Source organism: Hydra vulgaris, chromosome 12 (assembly GCF_038396675.1).
Source record: "Hydra vulgaris chromosome 12, alternate assembly HydraT2T_AEP".
Taxonomy (NCBI): domain Eukaryota; kingdom Metazoa; phylum Cnidaria; class Hydrozoa; order Anthoathecata; family Hydridae; genus Hydra; species Hydra vulgaris.
This window is the reverse complement of record NC_088931.1, coordinates 2,392,862-2,405,000: the sequence shown is the minus strand read 5'-3', so window position 1 is coordinate 2,405,000 and position 12,139 is coordinate 2,392,862. Positions and strand designations below refer to the sequence as shown.

At 27.9% G+C, this 12,139-nt stretch overlaps 1 protein-coding gene across 1 annotated transcript in view; it reads right to left on the bottom strand.

The window, feature by feature from the left end:
• LOC100211418 (beta-1,4-N-acetylgalactosaminyltransferase 3) overlaps nucleotides 1-11,614 on the bottom strand; it is a 12,363-nt gene extending 749 nt beyond the window's left edge. Inside the window, exons 1-2 of the mRNA XM_065811231.1 lie at nucleotides 10,197-11,614; nucleotides 605-1,121 (exon numbers count right to left, since the gene is read on the bottom strand). Coding sequence (XP_065667303.1) covers nucleotides 605-1,121; nucleotides 10,197-11,353 — 1,674 coding nt within the window. The 5' untranslated portion in view covers nucleotides 11,354-11,614. The remainder of the gene's footprint in view (nucleotides 1-604; nucleotides 1,122-10,196) is intronic.
• Nucleotides 11,615-12,139: the final 525 nt, after the last annotated feature.

Below are 12,139 nucleotides of genomic sequence, written 5' to 3'. Positions count from 1 at the left end.
ACTTAAAAGAATTAAGAGCATCCTGTTAAATAGCTACCATTTTGAAATCAGCAATAAAATTTTAAAAATTTCAGAACACATAACTGTTATTGTTTGAGTTCTGTGAAACAAATATAACTAAAACAAATGATGAAAAATAAAAAAATTTTATTTAGATTTTTTATTAAAGTAGATTTTTGAAGTGCCCAGAAAAAAAAGGTGCAAAGTGTTTAATTTAGGTGCAAAGTGTACATTTTGTAGTTTTGACAATTTGAATTACAATTCTCAAATCTCAATTCTCTCAGTTTTCAATTTAAACTTAATTCCAAGTATAAATGGTCTATTTTCAATACCGTAGTGTATTCTTTTTTTTTTTTTAATCAACACCTAGTGGAAACTTTTAATTATGGTAATAATTAAAATAACAGTTTGTTTGTTTTAAATTTGGGGAGGCTTTCTAAATTACTAGCCACGTTGCTGATTGTACATGTTTATGCATGTTTAAATTTTTTTAGTTCATTATTTTATATTTAACTTTTTAATTTTTTTTTCTTTTAACGTTGTTATAACCCTCACTCAACCCAAAAAATAACTACAACAACAAAAAATGTCTAAATAAATCTACCTTACGAACAAGATCGATGAGGTTTGATGGAATAGTTAAGTGCAGGTCAACTTGCAATGTGATTGCATTAGGATTAATAATGGTGTTGGCAGCAACTTGAATAGCAAGAGTTTTATGAAACTTTCCAGTGTGTTTAATAAGAGTGTATCGAGGTATAGAGCTTTGCTCAAGAGCTTGGATCATGTCAATATCCTGACTATTAAAATCAACTATAATTACGTTTAAATTAATATCCTTTGTATCTTCAAAAATTTTAGCCATTGTATTAATGAAGTGCTTTGCCCAGCGACCTTGATTTCCGAGGGTTAATATAACATTGACATCAGCAGTTTTATTCCATTGAAAGTTTTCAGGGTAGCATAACTTATTGAAGTTGTTAAACAAATATACATATTGTGAAAATCTAACTTTTTTTGATAAATTATTATTTTTTAACTCTAATTCAACAAGAAAACGACTTCCTTTCCCAATGTCATTATTTTCTTCAACATTTAAAATTGCTGATAACGAGTACTTGCTATAAATAAAAAATTAATTAAAATAATAAAATAATTATAAACAATTTTTATCCTGCATGTATCATCCTGGAAATCGTATTTATATAACCATGTAAACATTATCCATAAATAATAAAATCTTTGTTGTTTTTATTTCCATTAAAAAAAAAATCTTTACTAAACTAAAACACCCATCCTGGATGTTTTAGTTGAAATAAGATTTTTTACTATTATACAAATAGTTTTACCAACCTAAACATTTAAAACCGTTCAATCCAGAGCCATAATAACATTTATTACAAACAAAACTTTCTAACTTAATAAATTTAAGTAAGAATAATTTCTAGAGGTATGCATTAGAGCGCGGGAAATGCAACTTATCAAAAATCTGAAGATGATCACAAATCATTCCTAAAGATTGTGATTCACCATAGATCTTTCATATAAAACTAAACAGGGCCAATACTTTTTAGCTCTAACCTCTCCAATTTTTAGCATTTAACAATATTATATCTATAAAATTTAGTCATATTTATTATACTAGTTTGCAATACAGGTTGTAATTAGTATAGTAGACTTTATATAAGCTTTTAGTATTTGTGTTTAGTAATTGTGTATGTATGCAAAATGACCAGTACAACACTATTTTGCACAATTTTGGGCGCTATTGCAGTTTCTCCACCTTATTTGTAAAATAAGGTGGAGAAACTGCAATAGCGCCCAAAATAAGTAAAAATGTCTTTCCCCTTTTTTTAATGTTGATTATGATAGAAAATTTTATGCTGATTAAGAATCGTATAAAAACATAGGTCTGAAAATCAACAGAAATTGCTCTAATTTGGTGTTGAAGTTTAAAAAATTACACTAAAAAATGCTAATATTCGCGTTTTTTAGTGAATATTAGTTACATAAAAAAGCGTGAATCTTCTGAAATTGGTTTAAAAATTTTTTTTTTCAATACAAAGACCTATTTTATAACTCGGTGGCGTATTTTATAACTCGGAGGCGTGTCTTAATTAGTTCAAGTAAAGTAAAAACTGTTAATATGATAAGGAGAAAAAGAAAAGGGAGTAGACTCTTATGTTTCAGGAAGTTTTTAATTATCACTGTTGTTTATAGAAACTTTTCATTCCTTTTTAAAAAGCAGATGCAAGGTATCATCCTGCAACCAGTTTCTTTTTGTATATGAAAACAATTTTCACTCCAGTCAATTACATTTGAAAATGATATGTTTTAATAAAGTATTTTCAATTCTTTAGCTTGAGTCAATTTTTTGTTAACCTTTAACCTTTTGCTGGATTAACCTTTTGAATAAGAATAATTTGCAAAACGATCTATATTATTTCTTTTTATTTTGTTCTCAAACTGATTACCTTGATTTAAAACTACTGGGTTTAAAAAAAATTTATCATTTTTATGTACTAAGCTATCAATTTAACTTTTATTGATTTTATTACATTTGAGAACGTCTATTTTGTGTTGAAAAGGCATATCTTTTTTTAAAACTTAAAAGTTCAAACTGTTAGGAGAAAAAAGTTCGAACTCGAACGTTAAAATTTTTGCATAAAGTTCGAACGTTCGAACTTGAACATGTTTAAACTAGAAGCCCTAGCATCTACTGGCAAATATGGGTTGGCGCTACTAAATGCGCGCCAACCCCTATTTGTCAGTCGATTCATGTACATTTAATTGCACCAATCCCTACTTTTCAATCGATTTACGTACATCTAAAAAGCAATTTATAAAAACATTTAATTTAAATAAATTTTAATTTCGACGACAATAAAAATTTCGTCGCGTAATTAAAAAAAGATTTTCTTAACGATCGATTTCTAAATGTGAACTTAGGTGTAAAACTTTTTAAAAAATGGCGAATATTAGCGTTTTTTAATGCAATTTTTTAAACTTCAACATCGAATTAGAGCTTTTTCTGTTAACTTTCAGACCTATGTTTTTATACGGTTCTTAATCAGGATATATTTCTCTATTATAATAAAAAACAAAAATAAAAAGAAAAGAAAGGGAAGGGGGGGGGGGGGAAACAATTTTTCTCACCGTTGCACATTGGATTAAAGTGCTGCATTGTAGACAAGCATCTGAAGTTTGCATCCTGCATAAAAGAGTTTATATTTTTAAATTTCCTCCTTTTTGTTATTATTTACCTTAAACGGTTTTTATAACCTGTGTACCTAACAGTATAATTACGGGGCTTAGTTATATGACAACTATTGTCTTCTTTTTGCTTCGGTCATGTAAGTATTTTATTCGTGTACTTTGCAATTGTAAATATTCTTCAACGGCGAAATATATTTAAAAAAAAAGAAAAAAAAAAAAAGCCAAATTTTGTTTTCTTCAACGATGACACTAATCTTTTTTATACCTATTTTAATATATAAAAGCAATATTCTCTACAGTAAATCTTGAGCTGGAAAACCTTAATGTCTTGTTCAAATCAAACATACTATCTTTGAATATCAGTAAAACTAATTATATTTTATTTTATCACCCATTTAAATCCGATGACTTGCCTCTGCAACTTCCTCTGCTAAATATAATAACATTATAGTAAACAGAGTTTTATCACTTAAAATTCTTGGAACAATTTTTTATGAACATCTTTATAGAAAAATCATATTACGCTAATTGTAAACAAAGTTTCTAAAACTCTATGCATTATGCATAAAACAAAACATCAACGAAGTAAAAAATGTTTAAAAGATTTATACTTCTATTTTATCAATAGCTGAATAAGCTATTGTAGTTGACAAGTAAATGGAATCTACTAGTCTTCACCTAGTATATTTCATCAGTCCATTTTAACAGTCTTTATATAAAAAGTTAAGCTTCTGAATTAGTAATACCTAAATCTTTAATTAAATCAATTCGCTTACTCTTACTCGCTTACTCTTATTTGGAAAGCTAAAAAATTGTCATTGATTCAAAAGCTTTCTCTGTGTCTTCGATACTGTTACTTGATAGCTCTTGAGATAAAATGTTCACTTTTGGAGAGAATGCACTATGTGTTTTGGGGTGGCCAAAATACAAAAAAAAGTTGTCTCAGATTTTTGAAAACTAAATTCCTACTGCTTTAAAATACTCAGGTTAAGTAAAATACAAAATATTTTTACTCTGGTGATAGTAATCCCAAAGATAGTGATCATCAAAGTCAAAAATGGTTTTCAAATTTAAGTTTTCAAAAAAAACTTCATGTTTTTGTTTATCTTGCAGTGTTTCGCAAACAATTTTTTTTCTGCTAATTTATTTATATATTAAAGAGTATCAAATTATATACGACTTAAGATGCTCAAAAAAAAAACTTTTTTCGTTCTATTTTCATGATGTTTGAAGCCGAAAAAAATAAATTTAAATCACAACTTCCAACTTCCGTGAACTCGCAAAAAATATAGTATCAAAAGATATCGACCAAACTATTCTTAAATAACGTGGAATTGAGTCTATTTTTAAGAAATTAAAAAATTAGCTGCGACTTTTTGCGACTATGGGAGACTTTCTATCTGAAGTTTGCGCTACCTGGATTATAGCCAATTTTCAATTTTTTGTTTTCCCAAGTGATAATTGATCAAAAGTCTACATAAGACTTTGTATTCAATAATCAATTAATAATGATTATTGAATACAAAGTTTATTATTGATAATTGACATTTAATTAGGTAATTATTTACATATGTGTTAATATCCTGAGCTTAAAATTAACATTCCATGCATGAAATTAACATAATTAATAAAAAAAATTAAAAAGTTAAAAGAATAAGAAGTTATATATTCTAATAAAATTAAAAGCAATGGGTTTTACAACTAAAGATATTATTAGCTGGTAAAAAAGAAATCTTGGTACAAAAGTTAAATATGTTGAATCGAATTGCCAAAGATTTTGAAGAGATTAATCAAGAAACACAGTTTTTTTTTTGAAAAGAAACACGAAAAATGGTTAAATCAAAAGCTTGAAATATACTTTTTGTCATTGGAATGAGCACAAATTATAAAGAGCAACCAAAAAAGATTTTGATGACATGAGTAAGAGAAGTAAACGTCGGATAATTGCAGGAGATCATACAAGTTCAAATTTTGATTCAATTGAAAAATAATTATTTATAGCCCGTAGAAAAGTATATAATCAAAAAGATTTTTCTTTATTCAATGTGTTAACACATGTCGTCAAAAATCATAAAGATTTACATCACATTTTTGTTCAGTTGACAAATGACAACAATAAAATGACATCTGAAGAAGCCGCTGCAATAATAATTGACGTATTTCTTAGCGTATCTGGCTATAAACGAATCCAACAGGCATCTAAAATAAGATATCCATCTTATTCAACAGTTGAAAATGCAATCAAGTTGTGTGGTCTACAGGATAATCACTTGGAAGTCAGTGATTTAAGAGTCAAAGTAGATTTACAAGCACTTATTATTCATACCGCTGAAAGAATTGTAAAAATGAGGCAAAAAGAAATAATGGATTATTTGGATATCAGTAACACACTTAGTGAAAATATGTTGCTTTTAAACAGTTGGGGCATGGATTGATTTACTGGACAAGCTTTGTAAAACCAAACGTTTTCCAATTATGCTGACAGTCAAAATTCAAGCATGTTTGCAGTTGTAACTACACCTTTGAGGCTTAGTGTGTCAAGTTCAAAAAATGACTTTTTGTGGACCAACTTAATGGCTCTTAGTGTAAGATTTAGTAGGCCAATTGAATTTTATTTCATCAAAGAAACTGCCGAAGTCGTTTTAGGAAAAAAAGCGCCAAATAGAAATTGAAATTTTGGATTTGCATTCAGTCAATATTGAATTGGTTAATGGAAAGTTTGTTATTATTGATTTTAATTTTATTTTGAGCACGATTGACGGAAAGGTTTTAGCAATTATAACAAACACATCATCAGCGCAGTACTATTGTATTTGCAGAGCTACACCAACTGCAATGACTTGTTTGAAGTTTTTAAGCGGATTTACAGCAAAAAAAGGTACAACTATCTATGGGATATCTCTGTTACATGCTTGGATTAGATTTCCAGAGTGTCTTTTACATATTTTATACCGACTCGAATTCAAATAATGGAGAGTAACCAAAGAATTCAAGACAGTATACGATAACAAAAAGAAATTTTTCCAGCAATTAATGTTCAAAAGGAAGCATCACCGAGTTGATTTCCCTGAAGTTAGTGGAGCAGGAACAACTACCACCGGAAATGTTTGCAGAAAAGCGTTCTCTTACCCAAAGGAACTAAGCGAAGTATTAAGGATTGATAAGATAATTATTAAAATTTTCAAAAATACCTTAATTGCAATAAGTTGTCAGCAAACATTAAATCCAGAGTTATTTGAGCTATACTATAAAACAGTATACTGTCGATATTTAGATCTGAATGATTGGTATAAAATGCCGTCAACAGTTCACAAAGTTCTTACACATGGAGCAGAAATAATGATAAACTTCCCAGTTTCCTTAAGAGTTTTAGCAGAGGAAATACCCGAATCCCGAAACAAATATTACAGACGACATCGTGAACTACATGCTTGTAAATGTTCAAGACAAGCAAATTTTAAAGACGTTTTTAACTGTGCAAAGAGATCATCCGATCCTCTTATTAGTTCTATCTGCTTGGAATCTAGACTAAATAGATAGACGCGGTGTCTGCTCAATATAACCTAAAATTAAAATTAACATTTCAGGTTAATTGTATAAAAAGTTTATAAAAAGGAATGAAGTGCTAGTACAAGACCCGTAGAAACAAAAATTTTATTGGGGAGGGGGGAAGGCAGTGCTGGATTAAGAGTGCCCCTAAACAGTTTTAAGGACTTTTTTTTTTAGTCATTTTTCAAGGCAATTTATTTAAAAAATGATTAGAGGGGGGGGGGGGGAGGGAAATGCCCCTGCTGACCCTCCGGTTGCGGGTCTGCAAGATAAACTCAACCATGCTGAACCCTTACTAAAGAACTTAAATGCACTAAATGTTTACATAATCAACATCTACCAAAATGCACTATTTATGCATAAATTCAAACTTGGACTAGTCCCATCGCAATTTTTAGATTTTTTCAATTTAACTCTAATAGATTTATAACAAGAGTAACAGGCAACTTTACATTTTCTGTAAAGTTGCCTGTTGCTCTTGTTATAAATCACCTCGATAATCCTTCCACCTTTAAAAATAAATTAAAACATCTCATTCTTAATATCAACAATTATATCGACATATATTAAATTTAACAACTAGATTTATTCTAAAAGATTTATGTGTATCACTGACGGTATATTGTTTAACCACTTTTGACTATATATAAAAATGAATTAGACTTTATTTAACCATTTAAAGAAGTACTCGATGATAAGCCTTCATAAACTTCTACGAGTTTTACTTTACAACAACATATATGTATCTGAAGTAACAAATAGTTTTTTGCCTTTTTTATTCTTGTTTCTATTTTTTTAATTTTTAAAAAACACTAATTTTATGATAAGAAACATTATTAATTTACGTTATACTTATTTAAACTTGTTAAGCCACTTTTTATTATACGTCATACGTGGTATTTGATGCTGCATTTTTGATAAACATTTTGAAATAATTTTACTATGTAATGTTAAAAAAATATGCATATTTTTATAAATAAATAGCTGTTTAATTATTTTCTAATTATATTTCTACACATAAAACCATATTGGCTCTTTATATTTGAATATAACATATTTTTATACATAGGAATTACGAATATAAGAAAAATTTTAATATGAGATAAAAAAACAAACAAAAGATTTATAAAAAATTTATGTGAACCTTTTAAAAAACATAAATGACTCCGATTAAATTTTGAAATATGCATGTCTACTGTTATTAACAATAAAGGACCTCAGCAGTTTCAATTGATACAGTTTTTAACAACTCGAAACTTCGTATGCTTGCTCATAAAACCGTTTGAAGTCATAGTGAACAGTTTTAGAAGCCTACTTTCTCTAAAAAACAAGATCTTTTCCTGGGTATTTGTTTGCCATTGATTCCAGAAAAGTTGGCATATGGACAACTAGGGCATGCACTTAAATAGATACACTTTCTTTCTACTCAATATACGCTTCTTTGTAGGCATTAATGTGATCTTTGTAAGATGCAAACTTAAATCAAAACTATTTTTTTTCACATTATTCACATCATTGCACATATAAGTTTTCTTATTTTATCGAGTACAACATCAAACTTGGATTGAGAATATAGTCTAATGTTTCTTCAATAGCTTTAATACCTTTACTCCGTTGAACTAGCCACTTTGCAACTTTGGCTCATCAAACCCTATTTCTTTTTTCCACATATTCATAGAAACTGATGCTTCTGTTTTGACAGCATTTTATCACCTATGTTATACAAGCAGTTTGTATTTCCAGAAAACAGGCGAAACTCCATTAAGGAGAGGATTTCTGAAACAGGTGTGTCATCTGGTAGATCTAGTAAAGGATTTTGGACAAACACCTTAAAAGCTGCAATAAAAAAAAAACTTTTTTTTTCTGTTTTACAAGCCTTTTTGTACTGTCTGCATTGTTTCTAATTATACTAAGACTCCTTAACTAATGAATTTTTAATTGTCTAAAAGAAAATAATTTTAATAATGATAAATTGATTCCCAAGTATCTTGAATGATCAGATTTTGAAAAATACTGCATGTCCTGCCTAGACTGATTAAACAAACTGCCTTGACAGTTCAAATCAACTACAATTGTAAGCAAAGGAAGCTGCTATAATTTAAATGATAAGAAATATTAGAAAGCTTTAATTTAAATACTAAAAAATACTTCTCTGTTGCAATCCTCTGTATATCTATCACCTGCTTGATGTTGTGGTGATTCTCTTTAACATCTTGAACAATAGCTATAATAATAAGTTTCCTCCTCCGTCCTTAAACTTGTCATGCATTAAACCCTCTTTGTATGAGAATATGATATTAGATTCATTTACTTTACAGTCAAGAATACTTAAGCCTTTAAAAATTTGGCTGCCTAATCTTTACAATATCTTCCACAAGTTGGTTAATCAAGACAAACTTTTGCAGTAGACTAAATGCTTTGTTTACTTGTCGATTTGAAGTTCTGTGACGTCAACAAAATGACCTAACGCACTGTCTTTAATCACTAAATTTGAACCCAACTTAAGTTTTTTTCTTAGGTTGGGTTCAAAAAGCTCCTTTTCTTTCAAGCTTCTAAGCTGAAAATACTACAAGCAGTTTCTGTTTTTTTCTATTTAAAAGTTTAAAATTATTTTAAAGGGGGTTTGTTAGCTAGTTGTATTGATTTAATAGCTTCAACTTTTTTCCAATTTCAGGATTTGAGTGCAAAAAGTTTCTGTCCCTCTCTCATTTGAAATGTAATTTAAAGATGTAGTAAACAGCAATCAAACTAAAAATGTTGATCAACATAAAAAATTATTACATAACGCTTAGTTTGCTAATAAACATCATCCTTGCTGTTGATGTAAATATAAACATCATCCTTGCTGTTGATGTTAATAGGTTTTTAAAATGCAAGCAATCTCAACAAGACCACAGTAGAATTTTTGTATTCTAATTAGCTGAGTCAAAAATTTGATAAAAAAGTTTTGGTAAAAACAATTATCCAAAAAAAAAAAACTTTTTTGTGCAATATCTATATGCTTAATAATTCAGTTGAGAAAAATCAAAAATTGTATATTATTAATAATTTTACATTTGAAACATAAGCGCCCTAGGTTTTTTAAATATACAAGCCATTACTGGTGAAAACTATATTTATAGTAAAGTTTTATACTAAGGTATGTATATGGGTCACCTTAAGGTTTTGCGTTTGAACACGAAGTATCTTTGTATTTTTTTTAGTTTTTTTTTTTTTTTGCGGTTTTTTAAAAAACGAATAAGTTTATTTCTGCATTAATTAGTTTAAATTTTTTAATTAAACAGTTTTTCAAGATATTAGGATTAAAACAGGTAATAATATTTAACTTTAAAATTTTAAATTAAACAATTTTTTGTTTTTCATGGCAACAATGATTGTAAATTTTATATTACAACATAATGAATTTTAGGAAACAAAAAAATAAAACCTACTTTTTATGCTTTATCTTAATTGCAGCCATTACCTGATTAACTATATTATGTGCAGTACTCTCTAAAACAATGTCATTTCCAAATATGATTTGATTTTCATTTGTGTCAAGTCTATAAAATACCTCAGTATTGTCTTTGGGAAACACTTTTGTGTAATGAAGTTCCCAAATGCCTGAGTACTGTGGAATTTTTTCATGAACTAAATATGATGGAGAGTATTTACAATCAGGAAATAAACCTAATGTATCTTCTTCTGGTATTAAAGGAATAGTAAAAATTGTACTTCTTATCAAATCCTCTTGTGTAGAATAAAGCTCAGAATGTTTTTTTGTGTAAAATAATGACGGAAGACCCTCCGGCACTTTATAATCAAGTATAACAGATGTTTTTTTAGAACCTGTTTCATTAAAAAAACAACTTAAATTTTCGCTCAATATTTCACTAAATGTTGACCTAAGACTTGATTGTCTCCATTTTAAAGAAAACTTTCCAATATTAATATCAGTCTTACCAAGTATTTCGAAAAAGTATTTCCCCTTGTTTAAATAAATTTCATCTGACAAAGTATTAACCTGCTTTGTTAAGTGGTTTTGATAACAAATCAAAAATGAATTGTTTGGAGAATCAAGACTTAAATAAACTTCAATACTTATATCAACAGTACTAAGCAAAAACTGTATTAAATCATTACTTTTTACTTCAAGATAACCAAAAATTCTAATTCCATATAAAGGTGAAATGTTATTAAAGTCTAATTTATTCACAGTATCTCTGATTACAGGCAAGTGTGGATAAAGTGGATACAACTTTAAATTTTTAACATCAATACCACATATTTCGTGCCATATATGAAGATTCACTACATTTTGACATTCTTCTATTTTATTTTCATTAAAATTCCTGATTGGGTAAAACGCTGAGTTAACTTTTTCTTGTGAAACACGTTTAAAAAGTTCTTTATGAGAAGCATAAGGCTTTGGATTAACGATTACATTAACAGGCAAATTATTTCCTCGCTGAGCAACTATTATTCCAATTTTCTCCACTATTTTTGCATTTTTCTTAAATCCAAGCTGTTGATAACAAAAAAATATCAGTTCAACCGAAACAAAAACTCCAACAACTAATAGCAATGATTTAAGTTTACGATTGTCCATGGTTACGGTTATCCATCAACTAAAGAATTTACAGGACTTTTTTTAAGACCTTTATATTAAAAATTGAGAACAGATTAAATAAATGAAAATGATAAAAACGACTTGCGTTCACTTCAGTTTTTTTTTTTATTTATATAAAAACGCTTTTATAAGCTTCTGTTCTTAGTTACCTTTAGTAAAGAATGCTTAATGAAATTTGGATTAAATTTACTAAACACAAAAAAACACAAACTGCTTATCATAGCATATCACAATAAATTCATTTCAGAAAAAAGTAGATATAATTAAAATGCCAGATCCATAGTTACATAAAAATTAATTTTTAAATTTTTGTTATAAAGAGTTTAGTTTCAAATTCGATTAATTGCATAGATGGATTTATTTACTTGGACATAAACAATCTTGGTATAATTAAACATAGTATTTACATCTATATATAATATACACTATATATTTATATAACATATATATATCTATATATATATATACATATATACACATATATATATATATATATATATGTATATATATATATATACATATATATATATATATATATATATATATATATATATATATATATATATATATATATATATATATATATATATATATATATATATATATATACCCATTGGGCACGGGACTAAAAATAGACGTCTTTTGAACGTTCAAAAGACGTCCACAACGGTTAAAAGACGTTCAAAAGACGTCTTTTTTACGTCCTGTGCCCACTGGGTATATATATATAATAATATACAGTGTTAAGTTTCATTGTTATAAATA